This window comes from Stegostoma tigrinum, chromosome 38 (genome assembly GCF_030684315.1).
Source record: "Stegostoma tigrinum isolate sSteTig4 chromosome 38, sSteTig4.hap1, whole genome shotgun sequence".
In the NCBI taxonomy this organism is placed as follows: Eukaryota; Metazoa; Chordata; class Chondrichthyes; order Orectolobiformes; family Stegostomatidae; genus Stegostoma; species Stegostoma tigrinum.
This window is the reverse complement of record NC_081391.1, coordinates 3,615,006-3,634,071: the sequence shown is the minus strand read 5'-3', so window position 1 is coordinate 3,634,071 and position 19,066 is coordinate 3,615,006. Positions and strand designations below refer to the sequence as shown.

Genomic DNA, 19,066 nt, shown 5'->3' with positions numbered 1-19,066 from the left:
TTACATTGATGGAAAAGGGAACATATTAGAAGCAGACAGACATTGTCTCTATTCCCACTGCACTCACATCCTATCTTCCATAAAGCATCCAGCTCCCTTTTGGCACCATCAATTCCCTGTACGTTTTAGGTTAGTATTTCATAGCTTTAAGCTAACTAGCACAGTACTATCCAACATTTGCAACAAAGATTTCTCTCTTTTTGAAAGTTCTCTTGCACTGTCAGGATAGTAGTATGTCAGTGCAATATAATGTTTAAGAATCCAATAGAGCCAGTACAAAAGTATTTTTCAATGCTGGACTACCAAGGTAGAGACAGTGATTCTCTTCATGTTTTTGACAGATCTGCAAACCTTAAAGTTAATTGACTCCAAGTTAGTGAATAAAATTTTGATGCTGATATACCAGTACGCAGTAATAATTATGAAAATAAGCAACAATACATGCTTTTGGAAACCAAATCTCATGCAACAATATTTTATGCCACATGCCAGGAAACATGCCTGCACTGTTCACAAACCTGCCACATTCTTAAAACGACCAATCAGAACCTCAATTTCATAAAACATAGCTCATGGAACACAGAAGGGATTGATAACATTCACTTTAATATTTTATTCCAAGGCGGCTAGTTCAAATTTCTAACTATGCAAGTTGCAAAGACTGCAAGAGCCAAGGCTGCCTGATGTTTACACATAATAGAACTGAAAGGAGGGAATACTTTGGACTATTTGTTTAAGTATTCTCCCAGCCCAATCAAACCTGATACTGTAAAAACAAAAACGGTCCAGTAACATGTCAATTTTCCTTCTTTGTCAGTAAAAGATGGGTGCTGGATACCAAGTTGGAAGTGAGTTAGAAGAGGAATTGCAGAAATGACAGTTTAAAAAATGCCGAATTCAGAATTAGTTTGTAATAACCATTACCTTTAAAATAACTTGCATGTCACCAAGCCCCAGGAGTAGAAAGCTATATCTAATTTTAGGTTCACCAAAAACCAGATGATTGTACTAATGAAATCAATCTCATTGTTAAATGCAGAAGAAAATTCCTTGTATTCCAAAAGTGTCACTACTAAGATCAAGCTAGTTTTAACTTTTTCCACACAGGTGCATTTTGCTTACGAGTTGGTGGAATGTGTTTCACCATTGCAGCTCAGGATGAGGCACTGTTGAAATGGTTGAACTGCATTAACCTCAAGCGAAGGGGAAACAGAAAAGAAAACTGCACAAGCAGGAATGGAGAGGAAAGATGAGCATTCAAAGCAGGCGATTCTCGGAAGCATCGATCTACGGCACTACCACAATCTCCTCTCTCACGTCACCTGGTTCTAGATGTAGAATAGGAAAGCGTGTATAGAAATAGGCTCTCTGAAAGCTTTTTATCTCTGCAACAGACACAGAGGCATCAAGACAAAAATAAGAAAAAATCCTTTAAAAAAATCTAACAATGAAATCTACAAAGATACACAAGATTTGATTTGGTCTCCTTAGTCACTTAACCAATTGTTAAATGAGTCATTTAGCAATTATAGTATAGGCTGATTCTTCAGAAGTAGGTGCTAAGTGCAGACCAGGTGTTCCTCTGAAGAGTGAGGCAGGGAATAATCAAAAGACAGAAATGTCACTCATCAATTCTTTATGTCAAGTTCCTAAGCAGCATTAACAGAGGCCAGATCACCTGTCCGTCTTGAGCAAGTGTGCTGTTGTGGATTTGTAAGAGGGCAGGTAGAGCTAAAGATGAAATATTTTTCTACAGTAAAAGGTTATTGTATTCCTTGTAAAATGGAAGTAGTGATGCAGCTTCCAACACAAATAGCTTGAGTCAAAATGCAAGAAAAATCTCAATATGTTACTTTACTAGCCTGACAGCAGTGATCAGGAAAGCACTGGTATCTAATAGTGAGGTGGTTTTAAAAATACATTTGAGAAAATCATGGAATAATCAAGGAAGAGTCAGTGTTATGGAAAAGGAAACTAGCCAAATTTTAATTGTAAAACAAAGAATATGCAACAAATAGTGCAACAAAGTGAAACCAACAGACATAGCATACTTCATTTCTGAAAAGGTGCCATATAAAACAATAACGTGCAATTTTAAATTGCATGGACAAGGGACTGGTTAACAGACCCGCATTAGAAACAGTAGACAGGTTGCAGCTAATGGAGTGGCAAAAAGATCAAGGCTAGGACTTCAGCTATTAACTTATGATCAAGACTTAGAAATAATACAGTCATCCAAGTATGCTAACTATTCAAAGCTAGGTGCAAACACAAGCTGTGAGAACTGGTTGCAAAAAGAGATATAGACAAATTTAATAAATATTCAATAAGGTAGGTAGTTAGAATTGAAAGAGACTAAAAAAAGAGGTTATTCACCTTGATCACAAAAATGAAAAAAGCTAATTTTTAGAAAAAAGTTATAATTTAAAATAAGATACGAAACTCGTAAATGCTGATATTGAGAGATAATGGGAACTGCAGATGCTGGAGAATCCAAGATAATAAAATGTGAGGCTGGATGAACACAGCAGGCCAAGCAGCATCTCAGGAGCACAAAAGCTGACATTTTGGGCCTAGACCCTTCATCAGAGAGGGGGATGGGGTGAGGGTTCTGGAATAAATAGGGAGAGAGGGGGAGGCGGACCGAAGATGGACAGAAAAGATGATAGGTGGAGAGAGTACCCACCTATCTTCTTTTCTCTCCATCTTCGATCTGCCTCCCCCTCTCTCCCTATTTATTCCAGAACCCTCACCCCATCCCCCTCTCTGATGAAGGGTCTAGGCCCGAAACGTCAGCTTTTGTGCTCCTGAGATGCTGCTTGGCCTGCTGTGTTCATCCAGCCTCACATTTTATTATAATGCTGATATTGAGTCAGTTATGTAGTTGTACAGGTAATCCAAAAAGTTACCAAGCTGCAACAGAAATTGGGGAGATAAACAGAATGCTGGCCTTCATTGGTCCAACAAGATAAAGGAAATCTGACAATTGTGTGGGGCTCTGGTGGGAGTGCTTCATGCAGCTTGACCTCCATCTTTAACAGATATAACACTGTTGCATTAAAAAGTAATACAGCGAAGATTCCCTTCATTGGTCCATGGGATAATGGTTGTTTTATGATGACAGGCTGAAAAAAAATTGGTATATTCTCGAGTTTAAAATGGGAGCTGATCTCATTTAAAATATGCAAGACCCTGAAGATGTTTGACAAAGTACAGCAGAGCTTCCCATCACTGGATAAGAATCCATATCACAGGGACAGAGGCTCAAAATAAGATTTTAATAATTTAGGATTGAGAAGAGGTGTATTCACTCAACGGGTCATAAATGTTTGGAATTATCTACCCCAGAGTTTCATGAATGCTTCATTGTTGAATATATTTAAGGCTAAGACAGGTTGAATTTTGTTTCTCAGGAAGTGTAGTGGCATGGATAATGGACCCGAAGTTGGAGCTGAATGGCTAGGTTCAATGGACTACATGGTCTGAATGGTATTGTATGTTCAATGTGCCATATAGCTTACCCTATTTCTTGTAATGTCTTTGCTCAAAGTAACTAAACCCAAGAAATTTCAAACAATAAAAGGATATATTCCACGTGGAAGTAAAATGATCCTTCTTGTATTCTACCAAACCACTATTTTTCCATGCTGATTTCCGCAAAAGTCTAAATGGCAACTGTGATTACAGGATGAGACACCTCACTACTCAATTTACTAATCACAGTTTAGCTAACCGATGTTCTAAGCAAATTTAAAAATTTCTAAGTAACTGAAACTCCACTGAAGCCAAAAGAGGATTGAGTTGTCCCATCTACAAGAGGATGGCAATCTACGGCTAGCACATTTTCATTACATGAACTAAATCAAGGCACAGTTGCATACTATGGATAAATCAGTGCTGGAGCCCTGCAATCTTAAGAGTTATAATTAGGTACACTAAAGATGTTCAAAATCTCAAGAGTTTGAAAAGTAACTGGAATACCAAATTAAAAATTTGCCAATGCTAAAATGTGTCGCTTTCTAGATTCAGAGAAATATACAACAGACTGTGCTCTGCATAAAAAACATCTGAAATCAAAAGCAACATAAACCATAGAAAAGAAGTATGAGATAGCTCAAGTTATTCATTTTTACATACCATCTCTCCAGAGATCAGCTATAAACTTATCAGAAGACTGATGCAGTAAGGTGGCAATGTTATCATTCAGGGGGTCCATATTTTTCATCAGCCATTCATTTGCTTTGTAGTCCACCTGCATTGAAAAGAGGCATTATTCAATAAATTCCTGCACAGTGAATCAAATGTCATCATTATATACTTGAATGAGTCCTGGTTATGAAGTTTGGAGCATGTAGATTTTGCTTATGGTGCATGTAAGATAGCAAATGCTAAAGTAAAAAGAATAAAACAGTTCAATTAAATAGCAGTTAAAATGGCTGGGCTACCTTATGCCCCCATCATAAATTATTTTAGGTAAACTATATAAATGACAAGTTCTGAGCCAGCTTACCTTGCCAGCGTAATGAATAATGCAGAAGTCAGCTTTGTCTTTCAGCTGCTTAGGTTTCTGGAACTTAGGATGGGTTCCTTGCTCCTGCACCACTTTCTCCACAAATGTCTTGTCAGTGGCTTTCGGGAACCAGCACTCTTCATCAAGCAGAGCAAGAATACCTGGAGGGCTAGCCTGAAAAATTTTTTTTTGGAAAATTGTTAGCTCCAATATAGTTCTGGTAAGCAAACTGACTGAAAGCACTAACGGGACAAAAACTTACAGATTTTTCAATTAAGTCAATGCAAGGTTGCAAGTCAAGGCCAAAATCGATAAAGTTCCATTCAATTCCTTCTCGCTGATATTCTTCTTGCTCCAGTATAAACATTGTGTGATTAAAGAGCTGTTGCAGCTTTTCATTTGTGTAGTTAATGCATAACTGTTCAAAGGAGTTCAGCTGCAAAAGCACAAAAGATAAAGTTACTGGAAAGGGGGCATGAATTAGATAGTACCCCACAACAATGTGTGTGTTTTGGCGACTATTCACTAAACACAAAGCACCTTCTTTCTTAGTTAAGAGTGGCAAAATTCCTGCCTTGAAGGATCTCACCAATAACTAGTCAGAATGTTAACATTACAACCTCAGTCAGAAATCGCAATATCAGGTTCTCGTCTAAAGGGTTTACTTGAAATCACAAGTTTTAGAGCGCTGCTCCTTTATCAGGTGAAGTGGAAGGAAGCACAGTGTCACAGAAATTATAGGTGGAGATAATTGCAAGGTAATTGCAAAATAATTCCAGGTAATTGAGTTGTCAAAAGACAGTACAGTTGGGTCCCCATCTTTTTGGCTAACCTTTTTATCTCACACAAGGGAGTTCCACGCAATTAATTTCAATAATAGACATTTCAGCAGACAATACGAATTTATTCTACTTTTTAGACCACTGGACAGACGCCTCAATATAAAATGTGCTATGATAACAGAAAACTATCTTTACAAAATATTGGCTGTAAAAGGTATAATAATCAAAGAACAGTACATTTAAAAAGAACATTAACATTCAGCCAGGTTAAAATTTAAAAAGGGGGAGAAGACCATACTGCCTATCAAGCCTGCTCAGCCAGGCAATATGGTAACAGCTCAACTTAGGTTAAACTCCACTTTTGTAGCCGCCTCCTTATTCCTACATTCCAAAGCTCCATTCTTGTATACTAAGACAATAGAGATCAATATACTATTTAACAAATTTATTAGAGAGGGTTGTTGAGAATGTAACCACTTGGAGACAATAGATATGGCAGATATTTTTAATCAACCTCTTCAGACAAGTTATGATACCTTTGGAGCAGTTAGAGATAAACCGAAGCTTTCTGGCCCTTGGGGAGGGGCACTAGCACTATGCCACAAGACTCCTACACAGAGTCAGAGAGTCAGAGCAATACAACAGATACAGGCCCTTCAGCCATGGCGTCCACTCAGCTAGTTCCAATTGCCTGCATTTGGTCCATATATCTCCAAACCCTTCTCACCTATGTACCTATCCAAACACCTTTTTTTAAAAAAAATGTTGCTACTGTACCGGCCATAACCACTTTCTCTAGCAACCCATTCCGTATATATGCCACACCCTGTACAAAGAAGTTTGCCCCTCAGGGCTTAATAAATGTTTTCCTTCTCACCTTAAACCTATGCCCTCTAGTTTTCAATTCCCCATCCCCAGGAAAAAGACTACATGCATTCATCCTATCGATGCCCCTCATGATTTTATACACCTTAATTAAGTCAGCCCTCAGTCTCCTACATCCCAAGGAATATAGTCCTATCCTCTCCCTATAACTCAGGCCTATTAGCGCTGGCAACATCCTTGTTAATCATTTTTGCATGCTGTCCAATTTAACTATGTCTTTCCTATAACAGGGTAACCAAAACTGTACACAGTACACTGTACAGCCTAACCAACTATTTATACAATCGTAACATAACATCCCATACTCAATGCCTCAACCGATGAAAGCCAGCAGGCTAAATGCCTCCTTCCACCACCCTGTCCATCTGTGCTATCACTTTGAATGAACAACGTACTTGTACTCCTAGGGCTGTTCCACACCACTGTGCAGGACCTGACCATTTACTGTCCTACCTTGGTCTGACTTTCCAAAAGTGTAACACCTCACACTTATCTGTATTGAATTGCAGTAGGTAGGCATGGCACATTCAGAATAAAATACTAACATACCATTTGCTTTCCTAATGGTCTGCTGTACCTGCATGCTAATTTTGTATTCATTGTACAAGCATGCCCGTCTTTCTCAACACATTAGCACATTCCAAGCTTTAAACCATTGAGACACAGGATGGAATGTCTTTTCTGTTCATACAAGCAAAATGAATAACTGCACTTTCTTGCATCATACTCCATCTACTACCCCGTTGCCCATTCATGTGACCTCTTTACATCTCCGTGGCTCATGTCCTCCCCACAACCTGCCTTCCCAGCTTGCTTTGTAACATTAGCAAACCTAGATAACTCCTAATATAAATTAGGTCACTTGGGCCCCAGCACTGTGGTGCTCGACCAGTTACTGCAAGTCAACTTAAGAACAGCACACTTAACTCCATTTTCTGCTTCACGTCTGTTAACCAATGTACTATGTATTTTGATATCAACATTCTTTCAGCAATTCCAAGTGTTTGCACACAGCAATCAGCATGCAACTGTTCACACCAATGACTTCTGGTTCCGGATACCTCTGCCATGCATGGACCACTGAAGTTAGTGCAGAAGAAAAGGCAATTACTCGGAACACTAGTTAATACGTCATACCCTAATTCCAAGACATGTGTATTAAGTTTCAGCATGGCCTATCAAATACCCTTTCAAAGTCCAAATACATATTTATACCAACAAATTCCCTTTTATCAGAGAGTCGTTACATTCTCAAAAAACTCAACTTCATCACATGGCATTTCCAATTTGTAAAACCATGTTGGTTTTTTTGTTTCAGAGATAATGGGAACTGCAGATGCTGGAGAATCCGAGATACAAAGTGTGGAGCTGGATGATCACAGCAGGCCAAGCAGCATCTCAGGAGCACCAAAGCTGACGTTTCAGGCCTAGACCCTTCATCAGAAAGGGTCTAGGCCCGAAACGTCAGCTTTTGTGTGATCACCCAGCTCCACATTTTGTTATCTTGGTTTTTTTTTGTTATATGTTTAATACTTTAAGTGCTTTCAGACCTTCATAAAAGGAGTCCTGCTTTTTTCCAGTGACTTATAGCGGACTAACTAGCCTGCAGTTCCCTTCCTTTTATCCTCATCTCTCAACAGCTATGTTACATTTGTCAATTTCCAATCTGAGAATAAGGGATTGAGGTGTAGTGGTGACATCCATACCTCTGAACCAGGAGACTGCAGCTGAAGTCTCACCTGCCTAGTTGGCGCCTTAACAAATCTGAACAGATTGATTAAAATATCTCTGCTCAGAATAGGGGTTCTTCTGGTACAGTGGCAGTGTCCCACCCTGGTTTGTGGGGGGGCGGTGGTGTTGGTGGTTTGTAAAGCACCTGAACAGGTGGATTAAAAATCTCTACTGGGATTATTTAAAAGTTTACCAAAATGCAAAAAAAAAAAAAATCAGACAGCACATGCACTATACATGCAGTTCTCTCTTTTTTGAACTCTTGCATATAGGTCCTCTGAATTTATCCAATTTTATTCTGGAGTTTCTCAGAATCCCTGTGTGGAAAAATACCATTCAGCCCAATGACTCCGCATTGCTCTGCCAAATCAACATCTCCCACCCAGATCAGCAACCCTCTCTCCCACCTCCATGCAATCCCAATCCTATCCCTGCAACTCTTATTTAGCATGGCTAATCCACCTCACCTGCACAACATTAGACATTACAGGGCTATTCAGCATAGCTAATTCATCAAAGCATCACATGTTTAGAGTACAGAAGGAAACTGGAGCACCCAGCAGAAACCCAAATGAACTCAAGGAGAATGTGCAAACTCCATTAAGACAGTCACCCAAGGCTGGAGTTGAAGCTAGCTGCCTGGCACTGAGGCAGCAGTGCTAACCACTGTGCCATCACAGCCCCTTTTTCCCCCTCTGATAAAAATTAGTTTAAATTCCTAACACTCATTAGTCCTTGGGTTAAGTGTCTACTTCTAGTATATCATTTGCATCTTCTGATAAAATTGATACAAAATATTTGCTCACCATCTCTGTCCACTCCCCAGATTAATTTCTCTGGACTGTGCTTTTAAAGCAGCCAATGCTTACTTGCAGAATTTTTTACATTTTACTTATATATTCCTGGTTATTTTACTTGAGTTTTATTTTTCCCCATTTTGACCAACTTTTTGGTGGTTTCTATAGCACTCCCAGTCCTTAGACTTACTATTATCTGCAACATTTTAAGCTTTCTTTGAGCTAATTAATCCTATCCTTAATTATTTTAGTAAACTAGAGATGGATCATTTTTGCTTGCTTTCAACATATCACTACCTAGACGACCAACTCAATTCTATTTGCTTCCACTGCAGATTCTGGGCTGAAAAATTAGTTCACATGATTACTCAAAACTCCAACGAGATAGCTGTCTGTATCCATTGACGGCAGGACTCCAATGCAACAATGTAGTTTGAACATTGACAAGTTGGAACAATTTCAACTTACCTTCTAATGGGCATATGCCCAGATATGAATGCCATCTTTAAACCAGATCTAAGTGGCAACATTAGAAGTTGGCACACTTAAAATCAGCATGGGAAGAAATTGTCACATTAGCCTGAATTTTGAACAGCGAAATATTTTAAGTTATAATAGGTTAAAAGTGCACTACTCTGAAACCAACTGTGCTATATAGAAGCTGGGAGTGGTTGGTCCAGATACTTGGCATCAGAAATATAACATTCTACCATCCAGTACTAACTTTCATCATAGGAGCATGGAAGAAATTAAACACTTTTACATGTTTGCTCACAATTCCAATTTTCTCTAGCTAAGTAGAATGGTAAAGGTTAAATGTGAAATCCAATTACATGATTTTGGGAGTTGTAGCTCTAAACAAAGCAAAAAAGGTATTGCTCATCTACAACGGTAGACCAGATGTTTATTTAATTTTTATATTCAACAGTCAAGTTAGTTCAAAAATGAAAGCCTACAGCCAAAGTCTGGGTATTTATCAGTTTAACAGTCACAGAAGTCATAGGGTCTCTAAAGCATGAAAATAGGTCATTTGGCCCATTGAGTCCACACTGACCAACAAATGTCAAGTCTTTGAAACATATTCAATATTTGCCCCAAAAGTCTTCCACTCCAAAGGTTAAACAAAAACCGACATACATAATAGATATGAGGCCATAATTTAAACAGAAGGAAAATTGGCTTTCACTCAGTTACAGGTTGCAAACTGTTATAAATAGCCCTAAAATCTCAGCTGAAAATATAGCCCCAGTAGTGTCTCAAAAGGCTCTTGCTGCTCTTGGCTGTCATGCCAGCAAACCACCTGTAAGTTTTAAAAATCTCCAGTTGAACAACCCAAGCTATTCCAAGATACCTCAAAGATCTCAAAGCCAGCAATATCGAGAATGCCCACAAACGAAGCACCCTGCCTCTTGGTCCTATCCAGAGCTTTGTTGATACGCATAACCAGCCAGCGGAACAGGCGCTCATACGTAGCTTTGGCCAAAGCCTCAACAGCAAAGTCAGCCTAAAACAAAACGAAATTCAGGTAAGCTATTTAAGAAAAAAGATTAAACAGCAAATAAAAACAGTAAATAGTCAGTAATTAGTTCATTATCAAAACTGAATAATACATGGAAGAATAATTTTTAACAGAAAATTAAACATGAAGTCAGCGCATGAAATGTGCAATCATTTCTAAAAAATAGGAAGCACTGAAAAAATTATGCCCAATTATTTACTTTGCAGTATCTATAGAAAGCATTACAAAATTGCTAACAGCACTAGATTCAATGAGCTTCTAATATATGTCTATGTGGATCAAAGTCAGTCTGGCAACTTCAGCCAGATGGTCTTCCTTATTACACTTATCCCAATGCAGAGTCACATATTACAAATTACTTAACATTATACATTAATGACTTGGATGAGGAAAATAAGACATGTTGAGTGGGCAAAAAAATTGGCAGATGGAATACAATGTGGGGAAATGAAGGGTTATGAACTTTGGCAAGAATACAGGACTGAATATTATTTAAGTGGAGAAAGACTGCACAAAGCTACAGGAGAGAGAGATTTGGGAGTCCTTGCTCATAAAAATCACAAAGTTAGCATCCAGTGCTAGGGAAGGCAAATGTTGGCCTTTATTTCAAAAGGAATAGGACATTAAAAAGTAGGAGATTTACTTTTTTCTTATAAGAAAAAGGCATGAGTCAGATCACAACGTGAACACTATGAACAGTTTTGGGCCCATTATCTAGGGCAAGATATATTGGCATTAGAGGCAGTCCAGCGAAAGTTCACTTAGTTGATACTGGTTATGGTGGGACTGACTAATGAGAAGAGATTGAATAGATTGGGCCTGCACTGATTGAGGTTAGAAAAATGAGAAGCGACCTTATTGAAATGAAAAAATCTGACAGGACCTGACTGCCAAAGTCATTTTCCTAGGGTAAGGGAAATTAGATGGCCAAGGTTTAGGCAAGAAGGGAAAGATTTAAAAAAGGACCTGAATATCAACTTTTTCGTGCAGAGGATGGTACTTGAATGGAACAAGTTGTCAGAGGAAGTGGAGGCAGCGGATACAATTAGATCATTCAAAAGGCATCTGGATGGGAATGAAGGGTTTTGAGGGACACAGGCCAAATGGGGCTAGATGAGACTGGGACATCTGGCTGGTGTAGAAGAGTTGGACCAAAGGGGCTGTTTCCATGCTGTATAACTGCGACTCTGACAATGAGAGACCAGGACCTCTCAGAAGAAGCTGCATACTTATGACAAATGGAAGGAATTTCTTCTGTGGGTTCTGGAACTCCCTGCTGCAGAGGTCTGTCGAGGCTGGATTGATACATATATTCAAGATTGAGGCAGACAGACTTTTAATCAATAAAGACATGGAGAGTGTGATGGGGAAAAAGACAAGAGAGAGAAAAGTGACAGATGTCAGGTCAGCCATAATCTCATCTGAATTAATGGGGTGAATGGCCCACATCTGCTCTTACATTTTATGGTCTTATTCCACATTCCTCAGTCCTGAGGAATTCACTGGGAATATGCCACTGGAGAACTGCTTGCAATAATGGCCATTACCAAACGTATTTTGTAATATTGACCACACTGAATGTATGTAGACCTGCACAGAACTTGTGAATCCAGCAATTACCTCTTCAGTCAACAGCTCGTGATATTATATAGACTCTGATTAAGTGCCGTAAAACAGACATAATGGCCACAAAATGACTACAAGAAATTATAGGTAGCAATTAGGCAACATAAATGGGGATCTTTTCCTTGATCCATTCTGAGCAAAAACAGTGGAGACCTGCTTCCAGGGTTCTATCTGTATTGCTGTACTTGCATTAGAGGACTCACAATAGACTATGAGATATTTAGAATGAACCTGCAAAATAAGCATCCAGCTAATGAAGCTCTCTCAAGTATGCATGGAATCTTTGACCTAGATGCAGCATAAGAAATAACAGAATTTCTTCAAAGTGTATTTAAGGATGTTTGTAAATGGCATTTTAAGAGCATTGATTAAACGGGGTCAATTGCCATTTTCTTGGAAAGTAAATAAATACACATCAAGATAACCTGGCAAACCTGGACCTGGAAGCAAAAACAACAGAAAGAAGTTAAAACAGAAGTAATGCGGCAGGACTGATAAACGAACACAGACTTGACTAGGATTACTTTCACTTCAGATTAGATTAATTACCTACAGTGTGGAAACAGGCCCTTCAGCCAAACGAGTCCACACCACCTCTTGAAGCTTCCCACCCAGACCCATTCGTCTATAGCCTACACACGCCTGAACACTATGGGCAATTTAGCATGGCCGATCCACCTAGCCTGCACATCTTTGGACTGTGGGAGGAAACTGGAGCTCCCGGAGGAAACCCACGCAGATATGGGGAGAGTGTGCAAACTCCACACAGACAGTCGCCCAAGGCTGGAATTGAACCCGGGTGCCTGGCACTGTGAGGCCACCGTGCTGCCCTCCACTGAGCCACTGTGCTGCCCGACAGTTTCAAAGAACGAGGGATGATCACATAGAAACCCACAAAAATATTTTCTAACAGGACAAGTCAGAATAAATGTGGGAAGGATGCTCTTGATAATGGTAAGTCCAGACCCAAGAGCCAGTCTAAGGATATGGGATAGATGATTTAGAACCGAGATGAGGAGAAATGTCTTCATCCAGAGAATAGTGAGCCTGTGGTATTTGCTGCCACCAGCAAACAGGTGAGGCCAAAACATTGAATGCTTCAAAAAGCTCTTTGCGCTGATAGGATCAAAGGGTATGGAGCAAGAAGTAGTAACAGGGTACCGAGTTGGACGATTCGCCATGATCATATTGAATGGTGGAACAGGCTTACTCCTGCTTTCTAAGTTTTACGTTGCTATATATCATTAAAGGTCTTACTTTATAAAAGGAATCTAGTCATTATCCATATTAGAGACATATTAGAAAAACAGCTAGCTCCCAGTAGCCACTATCGTGAAACAGATAATGTCCTTCCATAGCCTTAATTATTGCATGTAGTACAGAATTTAGACACTGCCAAAAGTCAAAGCTGTTCATTTTGCACTCATCGGGACTACAATGCAATAAACCGTACTTGGAAAGGGAATATGAATTTTAAACTGTGAAAGAAAAGTAGGATCATTGATTGGACCATTGTTGGCATGACACTGCAGCAGGAACAGTTAACTGTCAAACTTAAGTCTCAGACCAGTCAGACAGACTGACTGGACAGCAACATGCTAACCAAACAGAGATTGCAAGTGATCAAGAGAAAGGGATCACAGAGACTACCTGTGGGCAATGTGCCAATAATGCTCAAACAGTCATGCTCACATTCACAGTCAACAGAAGATGGATTCTTCTACTGGATAGAATTTACTAAATAATCCAGACAGTGTTCAGAAATACAATTAAAAGCCAATTTAACACAATCAATCAGTCAGGCCTACAGTTTGATGCACTTGTGCATGCTCAAATCTATATAATAGTAGGTACTTTTCTCATTGACAGTCTCCCTAAACTCCTTTCCTAAAAATCTGCTGCATTCCTAATCACAACATCCAGACCAATTAGAGTCTACTTGTCTGGCCTGAGAAGTAAAGTTGATATTAACTGATTCTGCTACCATCTCCACGCCAATGATGATTCAATTGGGGGATTCTTATGCTGATTAAATTAGTCTTCCTTTCCCAAGTCTGGATTCTTGCAACTTAGTCCAAATGGTGGAAGATGAAAAGCTTCAACTTTATATTTCCTTTTAGCAACATTTAAAAGCTGTTAAAAAAACAAACAGTAAATGTGTTCAACACAATCCTCTCAAGTATCTAAACCTCAGACAAGAGGTATACTAAACGAAAAACTTCAGACGTTGGAAATCAGAAAAACACAAATTGCTGAAAAAGCTCAACAGGTCTGACAACATCTGTGGAGAATAATCAGAGTTAGAGTTAACGTTTCAGGTCCAGGCACCCTTCTTCAGAATGGGTGGTAGCTAGAAAAAAAGTTGGTTTTTATACAGAAGTGGGGGCAGGGGGAGACAACAGATGGGGAAAAAGAGCCCAAAGAGAGAGAGAACACTTAGGCAGACAAGAGTGGATGATGGTCAGCCTAGGAAAATGAATAGCTGATAATAGGGACTATTAGTGGCTGACAATGGGTGGTGTGTAACAGTAGACCACATGATAACAAGGCCTGCCATGTAGGGGGTGAGGTAAAGGCATGGGAGAAGGCAACTGGAAGCCCAGGGTCTCTTTTGCAGCAGAATGTGCTGCTTCGCCTGGAAAGTGTGCTTGGTCCTTGGATACTGAGGAGAGTAGTAGTAAATGAGCAGATATTACACCAAGGTACGATGGTGATGTTAGGCGTGAAGAAGTGAATTAGGCTGTCGTGGAGGGAATGATTCGGGGGGGGATTGATGGTGCCATTCAGCGCGAGAGAGAGAGAGCGCGCGACAGAGAGAGATGGGTCAAATCCGGCTGAGGGTCTCCTATGGCACTGGGGGATCCTCAGTTGAGGAATAAGGAGGCCCCCTTGTCAAAGTTGGCATCATCTGAACAGACATGACAGGGACAGAGGAACAAGGGCATGAGGATGTATAAGTCAAGGTAACTGCTGCAGTCAGTTGGTTTGTGATGGATACTGGTGGCCAGCTATCCCCAGAACTAGAAACAGCTATTGAGGAAGGGAAGGGACAAGTCAGAGATGGACCAGGTGAAGTTGAGAGTAAGGTGGAAATTGGAAGTGAAATCCATAAAATTTATCCATTTCTGGCTCAGATGGGGAAGCAGCATTGATGAGCCAGAGAAAGGGTGTGTGAGTAGGGGCTAGAACAGGACTGGAACATGGAATGTTCCACGTGCCCCACAATGTATAACTGGGGCCCCATGCAGGTACCTGTGGCCACCCCTTCAACCGGAAAGGTAGGGGAGTTAAGAGAGAAGCTGCTCAGAATGAGAACAATCTCAGTCATGGAGGGTGAAGCAAGAGGATGGGGACAGTTCAGGCTTCTGCGCTGCCCCACCCCCCGCCCCAAACCAGGGAATTGTTTTTTTAAAAAGAAGTCTGCCAGATACCCACAGCACCACCTTGTCAGCAAGCTTCATTACAAGTCAGGGTTGTATGACAGAGCATGGGACTTACCAGCAAAAAGCATATACTAAAATTGGTCTAAACAAATGTAAGCGACTTTTACATGCTGCTACTCCAATTGCTTTAAATCTTGGAGTTGACAAAGTTGTTTAAGAAACTTAAGCTGTGAAACCATTTTCATTTGTTAACTTCAGTTAGCATTTAAAAATATTCTTGAGGAACTAAGCCAATACTCACTTGTTCTTTGGTCTGAGCTTTCTGAACATAATCCCTTCCAACTTTAATGCGGGGAGTGAGAATTGCCCTGCTGAAGTCAGTAACATTGATTCCCAGCAGATGGCAGACTTTTTGGGCAGCTGTAGAGCAAAGACATGTCTTGAAGATTGAACAGCCCTTTACTATTGTAAATTTTAATATCAATGAGAATCTAACACTATTGTCAACAAAATCAGTTGCACGTTCAATAAATCCTTGCACATACAGAAACATGTTGAGTTTACAGCATAGAAACTGACAATTCAATCCAAGAGGTCTATGTCAGTGTGCGTGCTCCAAACAAGTCTTTTCCCACCTTTCTTTATTCTACACAATTAGCATATTTTTCTATACCTTTCACCCATGTGACTCACTTTGCTCTTTACCGTATCCAACCTATCTGCAACTACTCTGGTGTTAGCAGATTATTTCTAACCACCAATTTTATTTTACTCACCCTTGCCCCATTCATATTATCACATTTATGATTACTAATTGACATCCCCTATGCTCACCCAGCTAAGCAGCCTATTAAGTCACCCCTCAACCACCTTTTTGAGCAAAGAGCTGTTTAAACTTAGTTCAGTCAAGATCCTTATAAATTTTTATGTAATGTCCACTTATTTCACTACGTAAGAGATATCAGAAATGATTAAAGCACAAAATCTGATTAAGCTAACATTCTACAACATGAACACATCTTTTCTGCTTTTCAATTCTATTTGTCTTCAAAATAATCTCGCACTTAGCTTACATACAGTTTGGTCTTAACCTGCAGTGAACAATATCTGTAACTAACTCAAGTGCTTTGTACCTATTTAGACTTGTATCTTGCCTTCCTACAAAAAAAAAGCACGCATGCCACACATTGATATTGTAATGAATTTGCCATTTACACAACTATTTTACAATTTCATTAACATCTTTAATTTTGTCACAGTATTTCCTCACTATTTGTGCCTCTGATTTGGTCAAATTTGTTATTTGTAATATTGTTCTAACTGTATTTTTGATTCTGAAATCAAAATCATTTATATAAGTGTAAAAGCTACAAGCACCATCTGATATATTATGCTAGTTACACTAGTACTAGTGTTAACAGGTCTTCTCCTAAGTTCTCAAAAATCTGGTGCGTATGCGATGGTACTGTGCCAGTAAGACAGATGTGTTGCCACGGTGCTGTTGAAATATCTGCTTCAAGCATGCAGTTGGTAAACAACTTTTGAGTTCTCAAGAGTGTTCCGTTTTTGAGAGACAAAAGAATCATGAGTGGGTGGGATAAGGGCTCAACAGACCTAGGGAGGCTTTTAGTTGTTATCAGTTAGTTGAGGAAGTTTTCTGCTGGCTGCTGAGCTAAAAGCTTGAGTTCCCGGCTGGTAAAGTGAAGCCTCAGACAGCAAAGCCTCTTAAAAAAAATCACAAGGGGCAGATTGTTTCTTTCTTCTGGACTGAAGACAGGCAGCATGACAGTACATCAGGAGGCAACGGTCTAGTGTTATTGTTGAACTGTTAATCCAGAGGCCCAGATAACGTTCTGGGGACCTGGGTTTGAACCCTATCATGGCGGATGGTGGAATGTGAACTGAATTAAGAATCTAATGATGACCATAAACCCATTGTCGATTGTCAGAAAAACCCATCTGGGGTTCACCAATGTCCTTTAGGGGAGGACACTGTCATCTTTACCTGGTCTGGCCTACATGTGACTCCAGACCCACAGCAATGTGGTTGAATCTTAACTGCGCTTTGGGCAATTAAGGATGGGCAATAAATGCTGCCTGGTCAGTGATGCCTTCATCTCATGAATGAAAAAACTGTTGTTTCGCTGAATTGCATTTTTGCCAAGGATGTGTTTATGGGATACTACCTATACTGGAACAGTATAGTGGCTAATAAATCTAAGATTTCAATAAAGTTAATTATGCCAACTTTTTATTATTACAACACACTTAAAATACAAAAGTCTGTTTTGATTAAAGCCTAGTGATGGACCAATCAAATTGCATTGAAAACACAGTACTTTACACTTGCCTTTAAATAAATATGAAGGTTAGGGCCTAAGCTAGCTTCTTATAATACTTTAGAGGGGGATCAGGTCTAGTCCATAACAAAACTGGAGACTGTGTTTCAGGAACAGAATCTCTACTGTACCACAACAGTTTGCTAATGAAATGCATTTGTATAGTATCCTAAACATATGGCATCTCAAGGTACTTCACATGATAAATAAGGAGATGCTCAGGCAGTTGAACAAGAGCCTAGCCAAAGATATGGGTTTTAAGCAGCACTTCAAATGAAAAAGTGGTAGAGTGAAAAAAAGTGAAAGAGGTTTTAGGGAGAAATTTCCAGCGCTTAGGGGCTGTGTTTTGACTTATTTCAATGTTCAACAAATTTAAATTTGTGTAGTATCCCAAGAAACAATTTATGAGCAACCTGCATGTACCTTCCTGATTACTTTGCGAAAATGCAAGCACGTAGTTCGCTGGGAAACAGACAGCATTTCAAAATCCTTAGATCATCCAAAATCCGCTGCCTGCTGCTTAACTCATGCCCAGTCCCAATCAATCACTCACCATGCATGATATGGGCTCCCAGTTACACAATTTTAATTCTTCCCAAGTATTCAAATTGCTCACTGCCTCAACTTCATCCTTACTACCCCTCACCATCTCTAATCTCCTCCAACCTCAAGCTTGGATCTTGCAGTCAAGTGGTAGTCTTCCTACCTCCAAACCAGGAGACCTGGATTCAAGTCTCACCTGCTTCAGAGGGGAGTAACAGCATGTATGAAACAAGTTGATTAAAAATATTTATAATCATGGTCCTCCTATTTCTCACCAAGATGTTCACTAATTTTAATTACTTTGTATGAATGTTCATGCCTTTGGCTGTCAATTTCCTTTTTATTTTTCTTTTGTCAATTAAGGCACTCCTTAAGACCTACATATTTGGACAAATGTTTGAGTATCCCTCCTAATATCTCATTTGGCTTGGTATCAGATTTGGCTTAAAGATAGCATGAAAGCCCCAAAAAAACTTTAATACACTAAAGATACCACATAAATGCAAAACGTTTGTTGCAGATTGCTGAAAATACAGCTACCAAAAGGTAAAATAAAACAGGGGATTCAACAGCAAGGATTGAGAAGAATTCTCCAAGGGCTGGAGTAGGCACAGAAATAAGGAGTAAAGGTGCCTTTTAGGAACACAAGAACTTTCAAAAGTGCGATGACGAGCATTCAGAGGTATTATGTTCCTATTACAGTGAAGGGTATGGCTTGATAAGATTAAAAGAACAATGGATGAATAAAGATATTGAGGTTCGAATCAAGAAGAATAGACAGTCTTACTTTGGAGATATATAAAACTTGGCTCAATTAAATCTCCTAAATCAAAATATAGAGTGTAGGGGCATTCTTAAGAAAGAAATCAGGAAAGCAAATTGGGGATATGAGATAGCATTGCTAGATAAGGTTTAAGGATAATCCAAAGAGATTCTACAAATACATTAAGA

The 19,066-nt window shown here is 39.5% G+C and overlaps 1 protein-coding gene across 2 annotated transcripts in view; it reads right to left on the bottom strand.

The window, feature by feature from the left end:
• Window positions 1-19,066, bottom strand: part of LOC125447308 (myosin-9-like) — a 149,237-nt gene that overhangs the window by 67,315 nt on the left and 62,856 nt on the right. For both annotated transcript variants that reach the window (XM_048521626.1, XM_048521627.1), the window contains 5 exons: window positions 15,535-15,653; window positions 10,057-10,209; window positions 4,773-4,946; window positions 4,511-4,684; window positions 4,138-4,252 (listed from right to left, as the gene is read on the bottom strand). In XM_048521626.1, the coding sequence (XP_048377583.1) occupies window positions 4,138-4,252; window positions 4,511-4,684; window positions 4,773-4,946; window positions 10,057-10,209; window positions 15,535-15,653 (735 nt within the window). The remainder of the gene's footprint in view (window positions 1-4,137; window positions 4,253-4,510; window positions 4,685-4,772; window positions 4,947-10,056; window positions 10,210-15,534; window positions 15,654-19,066) is intronic.